We start from the raw sequence: 18,274 nt of genomic DNA on the forward strand, positions 1-18,274 counted from the left end.
CAGTGAAGACAAATGCAAAGAAGTCACTTAGCTTTGTGGCTGTCTTCCTTCACAGCTCCTTTGTTAGCTAGGTCAGAGACAAGCTAACTATTTATGCTGGGCCCCACTCTTCATCCCTGCAATCAACAGGGCCCCCAACCTGTCTAATGTCATCCAAAATGAGGGACATTTCAGTTATGTAAGCACATGTAAGAAAATAAGGTTGTAGAATGTGAAAACTTTATTAATCAGTATATAAATGAACGCAGAGACACAAAAACAGTAACATATTTCAACATTTTCAAAGAGGTGGATGAGCCTGAGACCCAGCAGCCGAGGGTGCCTGCCCCCACACTTTGCACACCCCTGACCTAGGTTATGTCCACAGGGCGTTAACAGTCCAGCAGCAACTGACACAGCCGGCCCAGGTCAGCTGGCTTAGAGGAATGGGGATCAGGTTGTGGGACCAAATAATGCTGCATAGGCCTTCTGACTCAAGCTGGAGCCCAAGCTCTGGAATCCTCCTACCTTGCAGGGTCCCAGAGCTCAGTTTCCTGATCAAGCCTTGCTGTCCACATGACAGTTTCCCACCCCAGAGCCTAACCATATGTAGATGGAGCCCTACTGGTTCTGCTACCCGTTAGACATTTTTCCTGGTGCTGGTGGACTTAACGGCTGTGTCTACACTAGCCCCAAACTTCCAAATGGCCATGCAAATTGCCATTTCGAAGTTTACTAATGAAGCGCTGAAATACATATTCAGCGCTTCATTAGCATGCGGGCGGCCGCGGCACTTCGAAATGGACGCGCCTCGCCGCCGCACGGCTCGTCCAGAAGGGGCTCCTTTTCGAAAGGACCCCACCTACTTCGAAGTCCCCTTATGAGCAGATGGGAATAAGGGGACTTCGAAGTAGGCGGGGTCCTTTTGAAAAGGAGTCCCGTCTGGACGAGCCGCGTCAATTTCAAAGTGCCGCGACCACCCGCATGGCTAATGAGGCGCTGAATATGTATTTCAGCGCTTCATTAGTAAACTTCGAAATGGTCATTTGCATGGCCATTTCGAAGTTTGGGGCAATTGTAGACATAGCCAACAATTCTTACCATTAAGTTTTGCATCTTTACCAATTTAGGAATTTCACACAGGTCTGCTTAGCAAGGAGAGAGAGGATTTTTCACCTTCCTCTGCAGCACAGAGACCAGATCATGAGTTCATATCACCTGGGCACACCTCACCTCCCTGCTTCCCAGCCACTGGTGCACCTCAGTCTTTCCCGTTCTCTGCCTGTAGTACACAAGAGTTCAGCCTGCTGGAAGCTCTAACCCTTTGCAATTTCAGCTGCTGGGTTTACTGTGTAGATACCAGGTGCTGCTGGTGGCCTGTGATTTACAGGAAACCAGACGAGACTATCTGCTGGTCCTTTCTGGACTTAAAGGCTACAGGTATATCTAGACAGCATTTGGAGCAAATGTTGCAGCCTGGGTCAACATACTCTGGCTAATAGGGCTCACACTGGTGATCTACAAACAGGCTTAGAGACAGCACTTTGAAGCTGCAAGCTGGGCTGGAGCTCAGGTTCTGATACCGTACCCTCCGGTCTGGGAGTGCCAGCCAACCCCGGAGTTCACAGCCCAACCTCCAGCCCATGCTGCGACTTCAAACCACCAGCTACACTCGGGACGTTAAGGGTTACCCTCAACAAGCCCTGCGGCACCTTGCAGACTAACAGACGTTTTGGAGCGTGAGCTTTCTTGGGCAAAGACCCACTTCGACGACGCTCACGCTCCAAAGCAGCTGTTAGTCCGTAAGGTGCCGCAGGGCTTCCTGCTGTTTTTGACGATGCAGACGAACTCGGCTGCCCCTGTTAACGGCGAACATGTGAGCCTCCCCCTAAGGACGAAGCTAACTGGTGACAGTTCAGCGGCAGGGGAGGGAGCTGCCCCAGGCCCGCGGGCCCCACCGTGAGAGGGGGGTGCCCAGGGTGGCCGGAGCAGCCCTGCTCCACACAGGCCCGGCCGGGAACGCTGTCGGCTGGGGGGCTCCAGCCCAGGCGCGCAGGGACTCGGTGGGCCCCGGGCGGGGCTCGCCCGTCCGCTTGGAGGAGCCCCCGTCTGGGTCGAGGGGTGCCCCACCCGCCGGCGGGGTCACTAACGGGGTCTCCCCGAACGTCTCCGCCCGGTTGTGGAGCACGGGCGGGGCGGGGCGGGGCGGGGCGGGGGGACTCGGCCTCACCCGGGGGCGGGGGCGGGGTGGGGCCGGGGGCGCGATGGGCACCGGGCCCCGCCTCACACCCGCGGGTCCCGGCCGGGGCCTTCGGCTCCCCGCTACTCGGCCGGGCAGGGACACGTGGTTCCCAGGGTAACCGGCGGGGCGTCTCTACCCCTTACCTGCTCCGGCTGCTCCCGCGCCGCTTCCGGGTCCATGACGCATGCGCAGCCCGCCCCCCGACGGCTCCCCGCTGGAGACAAACCCTGCCAGTCGCGCCCGCGAATGGGAAGACCGCCACTGCCCCGCCCTTAGAGGTGGCTCCACGTGGCTCACAGGGAGCGAGGAACCCGGCGACCCCACCAACTGTGGGCCGTCCAGGGACCACGTGCAGCTGGGCCTGGCCAGTTTCCCAACCCTTCCTGGAGGGGGGAGCCACCGTCTGAGCACAGCGCACTCGCCCTGCATGTGCTAAGGCACTTCAGAGCATGGCCACACCTAAAGCAAACCCAGGGACAGGGCCTAAGTCCCAGCTCCCCATTTCCACCCGTCTTCAGCACCTTTGGATGTCTTCCGGGAGCACAGGACCCCATGGGCTCAGTGCCATGGCCTGGCCTCCCTTTGCTAGCAGCCGGAAGCAGTAAGACAGGATATGGATCATTGGATAACAAGCTGTTGTGTTGTTTCCAAAGCACCCAGAAAAGGGCCTGGCAGGAGACAAGATACTGGGCGAGCTGGACCATCAGTCTGACCCCGCATGGCTATTTTTGTCCTTCTGAGTTTCTCTGCGTTTGTGACCCTTGTCTGGGGGGGATGCCACATCCTTGTAACATTTTCATCCTTCAGTAACAGATACACTCAACCTGAAAGGCCATCTTAGAATTTTCCAGTCTTGAACTCCCATTTCTACAGTCTATAAACTAAATTGTGAGTTGGGTGGGGATCTCAGAACTCAGCCCATCATCATCCTTCCACTCAGGTTCATTTGACTCAGGGTAGAAAGGAGTCCATGATATGTGGGGAACTGTACGCACATCAAATGTTCTTACTGGTACCCTTCTTGGTTCACAACACATCCCTGTTCCTCAGAGTTTGGGACCTGCACCATAGCAAATGCAGGGCCAGTTGGCCTATCAGTTCCAGCTCTTTGCACTGCCCTGGGATGGCATAAAGCAAACCACAGAAGATTGGTGGTAGGCTCATTCACTGCTCCTTCCCAAGGTGGCATCAGAGTTCCACCTTCTGAAAAAGATATCCTGCCATTATTTTGCCCCTTAACCACCTTGCCACAGTGGGCAAACTTTATGGCCCACTGGGCACAGCAGCTGTATGCAGACACAGGTAGGGAACACACAGCCAGGCATGGCCCTGCCTCCCCCCCTCCCTAATCCCTGGCTACTCCCTCAGGACCTACTCTTCCCCTGACTCCCCACCCTGACTGCTCCCTCTCTAACCCAGTTCATCCCCATCTAACCCTGACTCATTGCCCCTTATCTGCCTCCCCCTGCTCCACACACCACCTGGAGTTCCAAGGATGGCAGGGAGCAGTGAGGATGGCCCTGCTGTGACCACATTGCCCAGGTTCTAGGGGAGCAGAGGCTGCAAGGGAATAGAGCAAGAGGGGCCAAGGGGATGGGCTAGCTCCTCCCAGCAACACTGCCCCAACCTTGCACCCCAGCAGGAGCTTGAGGGCCAGACAAAGGTCCCACAGGCACGATGTGGCCTGGGGGCCATCATTTGCCCCTCCTCTATGCTAAAGCCTTTCTCCAGCTGTCTGCTGTGAAAAGTCCCTTGGAGTTCTGCCAAGAGGAGCTGAAGCACTTACAAAGGCCACCCAAGGTTTTATTTTCTTTGACGCCACAGCACTGGGCAGTGCCACTGATAACAGAGCTGAGCAAATAATTGATTTTAGGTTCACTGGCCATGCTAAAAAATAAAATCAGATCCTTTTGGAACAGAAACTGAATTGTTTTGGTTTCTTTTGCAAACAACCAAAAAAACCCAAACCCTTAGCTGATTTGAGACACGGGGTTCAAAAGGACATTTAATTTAAAACTTTTTGGTAGAGTTTGGTTTGAAAATGCCAAAAAAACCAACCCTCCTTCACACTTTCAAAAAATGTAGCCCTGCTGAATTCCTGAATCAGAGTGGTGCCCTGGAAAATGTACTCCTTGCCAAAAACCCACCCAGCTCTAATTACTGCAGCTATGTCTGCACAAGACATAGAAACCAATCACTGATAAGCAATTTTAGCTATGCCAATTACGTAGCTAAAATCGATTGATCCGCTATAGACTTCCACGTCTGTCCACATGGCAGAAGACCAACCTTCCTTATTCCTCACTTCTCACGAGGAGTACAGGGGTCAATGGTGTCACTTCATGAAACCCCAAAAGATTGACCCAAGCGGGTTGGTCTTCCCCTGTAGTGTGGCTCTAGCCTAAGAGGGTGTTTCCTGGAGCTGCGATTTGGCTAGCCTGACACTGGCAGCTCATTTATGCTCTTTGCTTGAGCGGTAACTTGCCTCTTGAGCTCATAAAATGTGACTGCTGGACTCAGCCACCCAGGGAATTCTGTAGCAGACTCAAGGTGGGTAGCCTGACTCTCCTAGTTCCAGAAGTTTGGCTTTACTTTGGGAAATCTGCATTTTAGGTGGCTGGGATTTTTGCAGTTTCTTTTCCCTTTTGATTCTGGGTAGCGCAGTTCTGAAATTAGCTGGTTTTATAAGCCCGCTTTTTGCCTCCTTAAGGGTCCACTATTCAGGTCTCAGGTTTCATAGCCATCACTTCTCTCAGTACACAGTGCTATGTCTATCTCTCCAGGCCAACGATTTACGTTCGCAAATCACTTGCTTATCCCAGCAAGTCTGACCTTAACTCAGCACCTGAAATTCATCCTCTCCCAAGGACAAATCTCTGCTGCAACTGAAATGTACAGTGAGAAAGACCCAGCAGGGGGAGCACAAATCCATGCCATGCCATGCTCAACGCCAAAGCAGCATCACAAGGCTTTCTAGTCTCCCAACGCAGCTCCACCCCAGCAAAGAGAATGGAAGGGCTATTTCTCGTCCAGGAATAGGACAGCTGAGGGGTGCACACCCTCCAGCCACAGCCCCAAAGGAGAATGTTTGGATGGTTCCAACCTCACTAGGGGCCTCAGCACCAGAAGCCAGGTTCTTGGAAAGACTCCAGTAGGGAGAGGACAAGCTAATAGGCTCTGGACAGTGTTCCCTGTAAGCTGTGTGTGAGAGTGGCCACCCAGGAGAGATTCCAATGTCACCCAGCTGATCAGTAGAGCACCCACAGTCAGCCACATGTGGGTCTACTGGTGGTGCACATGCCCTGGTAAACACAACATTTATTCTGTACACCAGGGAAAAAAATTAGAAAAAGAACACTGGCTCTAACCCACGAACAGCCTCCCGCCTCTCCCTCCCCGCACCAATACCTTCACAGAGAGCACGATACTTTTCAGGCCCTGGCTGAGGAGGTTAGGTTCAGTTCCCTGACTATGGAGGGGGCTCTGGCAAAAGGGACAGATGCATGCACTACGACTCCTGCAGGTGCTAAAGGGGACAAAACACTGGGCAAACCCATTTAGCACACAATTCCCTTTCCAACTCTGTGGTCCAAGGTCCTGTGGATGGGAGTCAGCAGGTCCGCTCTCCCACAGCAGCCCCGTACCCACCCTAGGAGGTCTGCACATGCGCGAGGTGCCCGGGCCACATTCACAAACAGTATGCAGAGCCTGCCCCCCGGCCACGCCTGTAGCTTTGCACAGAGCAGGTGGTGTAGCACGAGTGATGGCTCAACGGCTGGTTTTATTGCGAGGTGCCTGGTGTCAAGCAGGAGCCGCTGCCACGGGCAGGCCGACGTAGCTCTTCATGGGCGGGAGAGGTCTGATCTTGCGTCCCGCCCAGCCACCCTTGCGGTGCCATAAGCCGCTGCTCGGCCGCTTCCCCAGCCAGCGGTTCCGGCCAGCTTTCCCGATGACCCGTTGGTTATGGTTCACATTGGAAACTCTCCCCACGGTGGCCATGCAGGTCTCCAGCACCTGCGTGAGGAAGAGCAGCTGTGAGCAGGAGCGCACCCCAGGTGGACGCGCCCAGAAAGGGGGCGCCCAGGGAGTTGTTGCCCCTGCTGCCCAAAAGACACTCTGCCTGCAGGCACAGGGCACAGCTGCAACAGCTCTGTGTGCTCTCGTGGAAGTGCTCCAGCGTGTGGGAGGCCTGGCGGGCACCTCCCACTGCGGGAACCCACCCATGGGATGGGCCAGACTAGAGACTACGACTGAGCAAGCCCAGGGGCTGGAGGTGAGCCAAGTGACGGGACTTCCCTAACTAGGGCTGAACTGAGAGCCAGGCTCCATTCCTGCCCTCTGGGGATGTGTAGCCAGGGCCAGGCCTATGTTCTACATACCCAAGCAGCTGTAGATCCCATACCACAGCTCAGACCCAGCCACGCATCCCCTGCTGCTGACTTCGCAGCCATTGCTCAGAGCAGAGATGTGTCTGCACACTGCCCTCCTCCCCGCCTACCTGCATGTGTCTCCTGGAGGGCAGCTGCACAATGGCGGTTCCATTCACCTTCCGCAGGAGCACCCCGCAGGTCCCTGCAGCACACAAGGCAAAGGCAGGCTAGTTTATGGCTTTCCTTAGCAAATGCTCCCCCGCCAGCAAACAAGCGGAAGCCCTGCGGAGTACCTCAGAGAGACGCGGCTTCGTCACAGATGCACAGAGCCCTCCCCTCTTCCCTTCTCACGGAAGGGTGCAGGGGAGAAAGGCACATGGGATTGTCATGCTGCACAAGCCGCAAGTGTTCCAGACACACAGGGGAACTAGGGCAGGCAAGCCTGGGAAGGGCCCATGCCCTGGGAGTGCCCTGCTGGGAGCACCGCTCACCCAGAGACAAGATATTGGGAGCTGCTGTTTGGCGTGCTCAGTCCTCAGAGCAGAGGCTAGGGGACAGCTGTACAACCAGCAAAGCAACAGGACAAATGCTCCCCAGCCTGGGGCAGAGCTGCCAGAGCAGGACCTTGAACCCAAGGCCCAGGATATCAGCCTCAAGTCAGCTCTGGTTCCCTGGTACCACAGGTCCCCACCTCCCCAGGGCTGGGCACTGTCCCACCCCGCTGCCCACCTCACACAGGTCCCCGCTGCCCCAGGACTGGGCACCCTGCCCTCTCTCCCCACACCCTACCCCCCACCACACACACACACACACAGGGTGCCTCAGACCAGCACTGGTAAGTTCCAGACTCCCCAGAGCAGGGCACCCCCCTGCCAGCCACCTCAACCCAGCACCCTCAGGACCCTGCTTCCCTGGGGCTGGGCACCTCAGACAACTACCCACAGAACCCCTCATTGCCCAGGGATGGTTGCCCCAGGCCAGTCACCTCACATCCAGAGCCAAAGGAAGCTGCAGTGAGGGAGAACCTAGAAGACACCATGCCTGGGTCAGTTCTGTTTGCCTCTAGTCACTTACTCAACCCCTTCCTGGCACAGAAGGACAAGCCCAGCCCTGTTTTGGTGCTGGTTGTGATCCTGATAACGGCCCATCTCACCTGCAGCTCGGATGTACTGCGCTCCTTTCCCAGGGTGACTTTCCAGGTTGTTGATCAGAGTTCCCACGGGCAGAGCCCCCAAGGGGTATGCATCCCCCTCGTTGGCAGACACTGAAAGACAAAGCCCCGTCAGCATGCCAGCACCAAGACAGCTGATCTCAGTGACTCCAGGGAAGCCTCAATGGGGCTTCTCCAATGCCCAGCCCTCGCAGAAGGACCCCCCGGAACTCCATAAGGGCCAGGGCTATGTCTCAGGCTTGGGATGTTACCCCAGCCTCAGAGAGGCTCTCACAGCAGGACAAGAACTCCCGATGTTCCCGGGTGTCATTCGACATTTCCCCCTTGACGCTGCTCTTCCAGCCCTCCGTGTAGTCCTGCATCAGAGGGTCCTGTCTGGTGTCCCAGAGAGTCAGCTGAACTCTGGGGGCTGTCTCCTTCCACCGGACACGGTGTTCAACACAGCGACAAGTCCCAGTCCAGACCGTGATGTGGCGTGACTGAGGGAGGGTCTCTTTGGAGATGGGCTGTACTAACAGTGAGCTGGAGCAGCTGCCCCGTCCCCACCCCAGGCATATTCAGCACCTTGTCCCCGGGCAGATGCTGTTCTCAGGCTTGCAAGAGGCAGCAGTGCAGCCCCTGCCGTGGGGAGCCAGGCCTGTGCTGTGGGACTCAGCCAGGGGTCTGCCGGAGCAGCTCGCCCAGGCTCACCTGCCATCCTGCCGATGTGCCCAGAGGTTTTGAGGACGTCGCCAGGCTGCATGTTCTCTGTTGCGATGATCCAGCGTTTTCGCTTGCCGCCAGCCACCAGGGCGATATCAGCTGACCTGCCACGTACAAAGAGGAGCTCGGTGAGAGCAGCAACACCACCAGCCTCAGACCTGGCGCCCAGAGCCTGAGAAGGCTCCGCCGTCTACCATGAGCCCCACAGAGCCTCCCACCCCACATAGGGCAGCCAGGTCCCTGCACTGTCCCCCCCCCGCCACCTCCCTGTGGCCCCACACCTGAGATACATCCCCAAGCAAAACCAATTCACGCTCCTCACTGCCCCTCACCTGCAGGGGTCGTACCGGACCTGGACCACCTTCTCCTCAAAGGGGCCCGACTCAACCCCATGTCCATGCCGCAGCCGTTGGAAGTCAATCATGCGGTACCGCTGCTTGTGCCCCCCGCCGATCCCATGCACAGTTATACGACCTGCACACACAGCCAGAGTCAGGGACCAGCCACGAGCCAGCTCCATCCACTCCTGTGCCTCCCCCAAGCCCTAGGAAGCCACCGCCCCTTCAGGAAACGCAACTCCCAGCCAGGTGCAGAAGTGCTGTCTCCTGCGTGCTCTGACACGCTTGCTTCATGAAAGGAAGTGCCTGCGCACGCTCTCAGCACAGCTTCCTGCAGCTCACTGTCCCGGGGAGGCCTAGCTGCTAACACCACCCTGGGCTGCATGCAGCAGCAGGCTCCACACATGAGACAGAGCCTGGGGCAGCAGACCCTTCCTGGACTCATGGCAAGGATCTTGGGCACCATTACCTTCTCTACTTCCTCTAATGTCCCCACTCGGATGAGTGGGCTCCCCTGGGTGGATGCCTGAAGCCTGTTCTTCCCCTGTTGCCCCAGTCTGCCAGGGAATCTGCACTCTAGACATACCTGTGTAATCACGGCCACCCGTCTTTTTCATGCCAATGGGTCTGGTGGTGTACTTGATTCTGCATTTCCACATGGGGTCGGAGGTGGAGAGGGTGGCGGAGGTGCTGAATCCATGGCACACAGGGAGGAGCTGCCCCCCCAGACAGACCAGCCTGGGATGTTGGACTGTCTGGGAAATCTAAAACACAACCCACAAAACTCAGAGCCTCCAGCCCCGAGGAAAACGGGGGTTGGACGAGGCGGGAACTTACTCCTGAAATACTGCCCCATTCAGAGTCTGACACAGGTACATAGCAAGGAAGGTGGCAGATGAGTGATGTCCTGTGCTTTCCCTGCCTCCCCAGAGACAAAATATATACCCAAAATGTAAATGCTGGCAGACCCCAGACTGAGGAGTTACAGAGATGCCATCCACATCCCAATTCTGCCATGAAGCCTCGGGAGGTTCCATGCCAACCCCAAGCCTGCATAAAGGAGGAGGGCTGGTCAGGTGAGTGATGATGTGGTGACCATCAAACAACAATACGAATGCAATCTGATGCCAGTACGACTACATTATAAAAGATGCCGGCTCGGATGTCGCCTGGATAAACAAGGTCCACGACGCCAACTGAGTGACCGAGGCTGGGCTGATAAGTAGGCTACCGAAAGAACATTACAACACATATGCCATCCATTGGAACATCCGAACACGGCAGGCGACTGGAAAATTAGAGCTGCTTCAGAAGGACATGGAAAGATACCAGTGCGATATACTTGGACTGGCAGAGATGCGCTGCATGGCATTGGGAGAGATGTGTGGTTGCAAAGTCATTTGGTCAGGGAATGAAATGAAGCATGAGGCAGGAGTTGGATTACTTTTTAGCACAAGAGCTAGAAGAGCATTATTAGCATATAAACCAGTGAGTGCAAGAATGATGGTAGTGAGATTCGAAGCAAAACCATTCAACATCTCGGTCATTCAGGTGTATGCATCCACATCGGACAGTATGGAGGAGGAGATCGAGCTATTCTATAAAGACTTGACAGAAATGTTGGAGGAGATACCAAAGAGAGAAGTGTTGATCATTGGAGGAGATTGGAACATGAAGGTTGGGAGAGAGTCATGGGAAGGTTTTGGTATGGAAAAAGAAATGAATGAGGCAAGAAACTACTAGAATTTGCTACAGAGCATGAGCTGGTGATCTGCAACACGAAATTCCAACAAAGGGACTGTAGGAAGTGGACATGGCGATCGAATGACAGGAAGTCCAAGAACATGATAGATATGATCTTGATAAGAAGAAGATGGGTAACATCAGTACAGCAGTGCCGAACTTTCCAAGGAGCGGATATAGACTCAGACCACAGTCTGGTGATCACAAACATCAAGAGAAAACTCAAGAGAAAGCGCAAGACAGTTCAAGAAGACGTGGCAAGGCTAGGAAGTCACAGGGAATGTGTACAGAGCAGCGCTCGAAGAGAAGATTCAGAATGCGGACACAGAAAAAGACTTAGATAAGAGAGTCGAAGAGACAGCCACGGTGATAGAAGAGGCAACTGGGCGGACTGTTCTGGAAGAAGAGAAGATCAGTAAGAAGTAGATTACGCAGAAGACACTGAAGTTGGTCCAAGAGAAGAGAGCGTTGAAGACCAGAAAGTGTAGGGTAAAAATTTCTGAAGCAGGCTGTGGTATTGTGCTAAGAACCCCTATCCTAAATCTCAAGTCTGGAACAGGCCTACAAACACAATGGTCAAAAGCACAGTTAGCATGGGTGGAAAGTTACCCCTGCTTGCCTCCCCCAACTCACTCACAAGATCTGAGGAAGATCATCCTAGCTTGGACAGGCCCTAGAGTTTGGGAAAAGAGAGAGTTGCCACGGCAACCACATTCCAAGAAGAGGCCCTGCATGTGAGAACCAGGATATAGCACCATCCCATTTACTATCTCAGGATGATGCAAAGAACAAATGTGCAAGTGTTATGTACTTTTACTGCCTTCTGCTTTAATCTTCTAGACATAGCACCAACAGATTGTATTCACCTGAAGACACCATCCTTATGCCAATAAATACATCATTGCTTTAACACATACATTCCAATTGATGTCTGCTTTGTTTAAGTAACTTGTTGAAAGAACCACATGTACTAGAGATAAAGTGTTCTGTAAGCTATGGGGGGAGACACTATGTAACCTTTTTAGATTATTGACTTGTTGTGCTCATTTCCTCTTGCTTCTAGCACCTATCCTGGGGACTCAGACTGCCCCTGTTACTTCCCTCTGCCCAACAGCATCCTATATAATCAGTTGTAACCTGTTATTTGGCAGTCACTGAGCCTAACAAGCGAAGTGACACCCCACCAGCACCGTGTGTAATAATCCCTCCTTGCTTGCTTCATACACGGTATCCAGACTTTGTTCCAACAGAAGGGATGTTTTTGAGAGGACAGAACAACAGTATAGGATGAAATGCAATGAGGTAAGGAAATTGGCCAGAAAGGATGAAGCAAAATGGTTAGAGGAGCAGTGTGAAGATATGGAGAGGTATTACGGCAAATGTAAGACCAGGGAGGTGCAGAAGATGATTAGGAATATGAATAGGAAGTGGCAGCCAAAGCAGATGGCGATCAAAGATGATAACGAAGAGGTGCTCATGAACAAGGATTGTGCAGCGACGGACGAGATATTGCACTAATCTATACAAAGCACAGTTGGACCCACGTGTCTCAGAGAGACTGATTGAAGAACTGAAAGAGATATCCCTCCCAAGCATTGAGAGCAAGATGGATATTTCAAAGGAGGAAGTCGAAAGAGCAGTGAAACAATGAAAGAACAATAAAAGCCCTGGAAATGATAAGATCATGGGAGAGATGATCAAATATAGCAGAGAAAGTATGATTCAGGAAATACACCCACTATGCAATATAGCGTGGAAAGAAGGGACGCCACCTAAGGAATGCACAAGATCCATGCTAGTGACAATACACAAGAAAGAAAGTACATTGGAGAGCAAGAACTACAGAACGATTGCCCTAATGAGTCATCTAAGCAAGGTGCTGATGATGGTAGCAGTAGTGGCATCGTTCAGTCTACGTAGACTATGGATCACGCCCTTCGTAGTTCCATTTGGGATCATCATTTGCAGCGTCGTCTGTGACTGCGAAGGCCCACACGAGAGTGACAGTCCTTGCTGCATCTGTTGAACTGGTAACTGTTACCTCCCATGTTGGTTCAACGCTGTTAAGCGATGCTGGAGTACCTCTCCAGGTGCGAGCCTGGGCAATTTTTTGGGACCCTGGGCTGCCCATATGCCAGTGTTCCCCTCTCGGCTTTACTGATATAGTCCAAAGGAGAGGATAACCTCTACGTCTGGTACCAGCTCAGCTGCAGGAGTTGCCGGGTCAATGCCAGAAGTTGGCACAGAACCGCCTTAGGACTCCCCTCCAGATTTTCTGTCAGCATTTACTCCCTTAGCCTTGCTCCAGGATAACCCACACGGCAGTGGGGCATGGAGCTGATGATGATAGCTATGGAGAAACTGAGATTACAGATAGAAGAACATCTAGTGGATCAGCAAGTGGGGTTCAAGAAAGACAGAGGTATCATACAACAGATGTTGGCACTAAGATTGATAGCAGAAAAAGCTCAACAAAAGAACAAAAAAACATCTACAATTGCTTTGTTGATTTTCAGGAGGCATTTGACAGTATAGATCTGAAAGTGACTTGGGGGCGTGTTTCAGTTGTACAGAGTGGATAGCAGACTGATACAGTTGTTGAAGGATATCAATGACAATGTGGAGGCAGCGGTGAGAACATGCAGAGAGTTGGGAAGTTGGTTTAGAACGAGTAGAGGTATGAGACAAGGAGATCCGATATCGCAGAATATTTTCATCATGCATCTAGAAAGAGTAATGGACAAAATAAAGGATTAGGTAGAAAGGATATCTCTGCACAGGATGAGAATTAACATCTTGAGGTTTGCAGATGATAGTTATCAACGAGGAGGATGAGAAGCAATCAAAAATGTTGTAGATGCTAAACGAGGAAGGGAAGCGGTACAGACTGATCATGAACACTGATAAAACAAAAACAATGGTATTTGGAGATAAGGATATAGGAAGGAAGATCAGTGTAGATGGGATTGAACTAGAGAATGAAGAGAAGTTCACATATCTGGGGAGCAACATGACATATGATCTAGACTGTAAGAAGGAAATAGCAACTAGAATAGCGAAAGAGCGAGTTTGGAGGCGATGGATAAGATCTCGAAAAGCAAAGCGATTAGCTTAGGAACAAAGCTGAACATCTTGAAAAAGTGCGTATTCAGCAGCATGTTGTACGGATGTGAGACATGGGTGATGAGGAAAGATTCAAAGAGAAGAATATTGGCATTTGAGAAGAGCTGTTATAGAAAGATCCTGAGAATAAGATGGATACAGAAGGTCACCAAGGAGGAATTATATGGGAAGATACAGCCAAAAGAGAACCTACTGCAGATTATATAAGAGAAGTTACAGCTATTTGGGCATATCTGCAGAGTGAACAACAAACAAAAAATCAAGACCCTGGTATTCGGCATAATGGGCAGTTCAAACAGGAGAGGCAGACCCCATAGAGAATGGGTAGATGATATAGTAGATTGGTATGGAGCTTGTCTGCAGAAACTAAGCCACTCCACACTGGACAGGGAAAGGTGGAAGGAAACAGTGAGAGACACATCAGACACCAACGGGTGCTGAGCCCCTGGTTGATGATGATGATATCCACATTCCCTTTACTCTGCCCCTGTGTGGATGGCAATAAGATCCTGGCACATCACCCCGCCCACCTCTAATCACAGCTGCCGCTCAGCACCCCACCCACACAGCCCTCCAGCCTAGCTGTGCTCTGTGCAAGTCCTGATGGTACTTGGCACAGAACACCAGAGCAACAAGGCCAAGGGAGGAGTAAGGTCCTGCCAGTACCTCAAGGGACACCATAGGGCAGGGACCAGATGGGCAGATTTAAGGTGGAAAGCGTTGGCTCAGTTCTGCAGTGCCTGTTTTCCATGCGAGGGGGCATGTGATAATTCTGGGAATTAAGTCCAGCAGGGAGCAACTCAGAGGCACTTGTAAGTGCTGAACACCTCTCACTTTCCTGCCACTCTAACAAAATCCCTTTTCGTACGGCACTTTCCCTGGATTTTCAAGACAGCATGGGCTAAGGTGTCAGCTCCCCCCAGCCTCTGGCATTTACCAAATCTGCCTGTCCTCAGCTACATGCAACCCTCAGCATTCTTCATATGCAGCTGGGGGCAAAGGTTGTATTTTGGAGGCTCCTTGATCAAATGACCCAACATATGTACACACAACAACTCTGCAACTCATGTGCCACAGCAACTATCAGGGCTGTCTGTCTAGGCATGCAGTTTTTAAAGCACTTTTAAACAAACTGCTCTAATGCAAAACCCTCCTGCAACCTCACCTATGTGTTTTTATTGGTGGTGCACATAACCAAATTTATTCTGCCCATAGATGGAAAAAATAGAGGGAACAGTGCCGGGGAGAGAACAGCAAGGCAGAAAGGTGAGGATCTGTGAGTGACCACAGCGAAGGAATCGCTGGAGAGGCCCAAACCGATCTACCACCTGCTCTGGAGCGCTCACCTGCAGGCCACATGCAGGGGAAGCTCACCAGGCCGGCCCCCCAGCAATCCGCTGCCCTGCCCAGAGGAACGAGCCAGCGCCACACCAGACAGGCTGCATGAGAACTCATCACACTGCACAGGACGTGCTCTCACATCCACCCCCCCGCCATCCCCTCCTAAGATGGGCTGATCACAGGCCAGTACCTGGGGGAGGCTTGGGAGGCTCCAGGCAGATGACAGACGCAGGGCCCCTAAAGCCCGGGTCAGGCTTGACATACCCATTGTGGCAGCACTGCTGGCTTGCTAGGGAGAGAGCAGAGACAATGGGATCAGTGATCAACAGTAAGAGCACAGAGGGGGCCCGTGCCTCTTTGACTGCCCCCCCCATAGCACCCAGTGAGCCCCATGCCCCACCACCCTGCACTAGGGCTGCCAACACAAGCAGAACAGGGAGACCTTGCCCTGCTCCTTCTCCGAGGTGCCGCACCCCCACCCCCACTCGCTCACCACCCCCACTTGCTCATTTTCACCAGGTTGGCTCAGGGGGTTGGGGTCAGGGCTCCAGCTGGGGCAAGAGACAAGAGGTTTAGGGCAACCAGGTGTCCCCTTTCCCACTGCTGAAAAGGGCACCTGCCTCTGCGTGGGGAAAATGAGCCAATGAGTGTGGGGGCAAGCAAACGAGGGAGGAGTGAGTGTGACAGTGCCTCAGAGAAGGGGTGGACGGTGCAAGGACGGGCAGTTTTGTTCAGTCAGAAAGTGGTCAACTCTGGGGTGCAGGTGGGGTCTGCAGGGCGCAGGGGTGGAGCCAAGGGGTTCAAAGTATCGGAGGGGGCTCCGGGCTGAGACACAGGATTGGAGTGTGGGAGGGGGTACAGCAGGCTCTGGGCTGGGGGGCGGTTCTGAGGTTGGGCTAGAAATGTGGGGCTCAAGGTGTGAGAAGGGGCTCTTGGCTGGGGAGGGAGATTCCAGCTAGGGATCCAGGCTCTGGCATTGGGCTGGGGTGTAGGAGGATGCTCTGGGCTGGAATGGAAGGGTTCGGAGTGTGGGTGGGAAATAAGGACAGAGGATTGGTCTGAAGAAGGGTGAGGGCTCCAGATGGGGGTGAGGAGTTGAGGGTGCAGAAGGGTGCTCCAGGTTGGGACAGAGGGGTCAGAGGACAGGAGGGGGATGGGGGCTCAAGGGTGCAGGCTCCAGGCAGCACTTATCTCAAGCAGGTCCCAGAAGCAACATCCCATTTCTCTCCCCCCAACACATGCGGGCAGGGCCAGGCAGCTCCAGGCGCTCCCCCAGCCAGGGGGCCTGTTCCTACAGCTCTCTCTGGCCACGGTGCACAGCCAATGGGAGCTGCAGAGCCGGCGCATGGGGCAGGAGCGGTGCAGGGCAGCAGCTGGCTGCTCCCATGGGCAGAGCTGGAGGAAGGACACGCTGCTGCTCCCAGAAGCCACCTCCAGCCCCACCGCACAGCTGAGCGGATTAACGGGCTGGGGGGCACAGCCAAACCGAGCCACCGGGCCCCTTGCGAACGGGCGGTCAGTCCAGAACCGGATGCGCGGCCACGCAACCCCCCGAACCCACCCCACACACACTGCGCAGGGGGGCCATTGCCCCCCCCCCGAACTACGGGGGGCCCTTTGCCCCGCCCCGCCCCGCCCCGCCCCGCCCCGCAGCGCGGGGAGCCCTTTGTCCCACCCCCCCACACACACAGTGCTGGGGGGGACATTGCCCCCCACCCCCCCGAACTACGGGGGGCCCTTTGCCCCGCCCCGCCCCGCCCCGCAGCGCGGGGAGCCCTTTGTCCCACCCCCCCACACACAGTGCTGGGGGGCCATTGCCCCCCACCCCCCCGAACTACGGGGGCCCTTTGCCCCGCCCCCACACACACAACGCGGGGTGGGGAGGGGCTGACCCCTAACTCACCGCACTACGCGTCGCGGCCGCGCACCTTCCCCTGGCGGAGCATGCGCAGTCAGCCGGGGAGGGGGGCAGGGCGGGCGGACAGAGCCGGCGGTGAATCCCTCCGCCCCGCCCCACAGAACCCAGGCGTCCTGACTCCGCCCCCCACCCCGCCAGGGAACCCAGGCGTCCTGGCTCCCTCTCCTCTACCTCGCCCGTGCCGTAGAACCCAGGCGTCCTGGCTCCCCTTCCCCAGCAGAACCCCGGTATCCCGACCCCCACCCCAGCCAGCCATCCAGGCGTCCTGGCTCCGCCCCCCACCCCGCCAGGGAACCCAGGCGTCCTGACCCCCCCCACCCGCCAGAGAACCCAGGCGTCCTGACTCCCTCTCCCCCCGCAGAACCTAGGTATCCTGACCCCAACCCCACCCCGCAGCCAGCCAGGGAACCCAGGGGTCCTGACTCCCCTCCACCACCCTGTCACAGAACCCAGGGGTCCTGACTCCCCCTCCCCCGCAGAACCTAGGTATCCTGACCCCAACCCCACCCCCCAGCCAGCCAGGGAACCCAGGGGTCCTGACTCCCCTCCACCACCCTGTCACAGAACCCAGGTGTCCTAACTCCCCCTCCCCCGCAGAACTCAGGTATCCTGACCCCTACCCCACCCCCCAGCCAGCAAGGGATCCCAGGCGTCCTGACTCTCCCACCCCCACCTTGTCACTGGACCCAGGGGTCCTTCTGTGCCAATTTCTGATTCCAACCAGTGGGCCCATTTCTCCCCCCGCCGAGCAGGGAGTCGGACTAGATGCCCACATGAGGACCGCCCCAGGCTGGGACTGTAGGAAGGACTGCATTAGTGCTAGCCTGGGCTAGCAGCTCTCCAGCCAGTCTCTAGCTAAACGAATTCTTGTATCAGTCTTCACCGTGGGGGAGGTGAGTGAAGTTCCCAGGCCTGAGCCATTCTTTTTAGGTGACCCATTTCAAGCGTTGCCTCATATGGAGGAGTCGGCAGAGGAGGTTCTGCAGCAAATCAATAAACTAAACCATAATAAGTTATCGGGACCAGCTGGGATCCGCCCAAGAGTTCTGAAGGAACTAAATATGAGATTGCAGCATTACCAGTTGTGGTAGGTAACCTATCACTTAAATCAGGCTCTATACCCAATGACTTGAAGATAGCTGATGTAATGTCGATTTTGGAAAAAAGTCTCTTGAAGCAATCCTGGCAAGCACATGCCAGTGAGCTATTGGTACATGGCAAGCTGACTGCAACTAGCAAAGAACAGAATCATCAAACACATAGATGAACATGTCCAAACAAAAAGCCATCAGGTAGCACTTTAAAGACTAGCAAAATAATTTATTAGGTGAGCTTTCGTGGGACAGA

The 18,274-nt window shown here is 54.5% G+C and overlaps 2 protein-coding genes across 5 annotated transcripts in view; both read right to left on the reverse strand.

Moving 5' to 3' along the window:
• LOC142010800 (cullin-9-like) overlaps positions 1-3,543 on the reverse strand; it is a 36,214-nt gene extending 32,671 nt beyond the window's left edge. For 2 of the 4 annotated variants that reach the window (XM_074989252.1, XM_074989251.1), the window contains exon 1: positions 2,365-3,537. In XM_074989252.1, the coding sequence (XP_074845353.1) occupies positions 2,365-2,400 (36 nt within the window). In that variant the 5' untranslated portion in view covers positions 2,401-3,537. Of the gene's footprint in view, positions 1-2,364 lie in introns of all 4 variants that reach the window. The other 2 variants (XM_074989253.1, XM_074989254.1) reach the window with 2 other exon arrangements.
• A 2,439-nt stretch (positions 3,544-5,982) lies between these two features.
• Positions 5,983-17,038, reverse strand: MRPL2 (mitochondrial ribosomal protein L2). The gene is made up of 8 exons (XM_074989260.1): positions 16,913-17,038; positions 15,200-15,298; positions 9,389-9,566; positions 8,797-8,938; positions 8,453-8,568; positions 7,745-7,855; positions 6,720-6,793; positions 5,983-6,235 (listed from the first exon to the last, which is right to left on the reverse strand). Exons 2-8 carry the CDS (start codon positions 15,275-15,277, stop codon positions 6,023-6,025), a joined length of 912 nt encoding a protein of 303 aa, XP_074845361.1. The 5' UTR covers positions 15,278-15,298; positions 16,913-17,038; the 3' UTR covers positions 5,983-6,022.
• Positions 17,039-18,274: the final 1,236 nt, after the last annotated feature.

Source organism: Carettochelys insculpta, chromosome 3 (genome assembly GCF_033958435.1).
Source record: "Carettochelys insculpta isolate YL-2023 chromosome 3, ASM3395843v1, whole genome shotgun sequence".
Taxonomy (NCBI): domain Eukaryota; kingdom Metazoa; phylum Chordata; order Testudines; family Carettochelyidae; genus Carettochelys; species Carettochelys insculpta.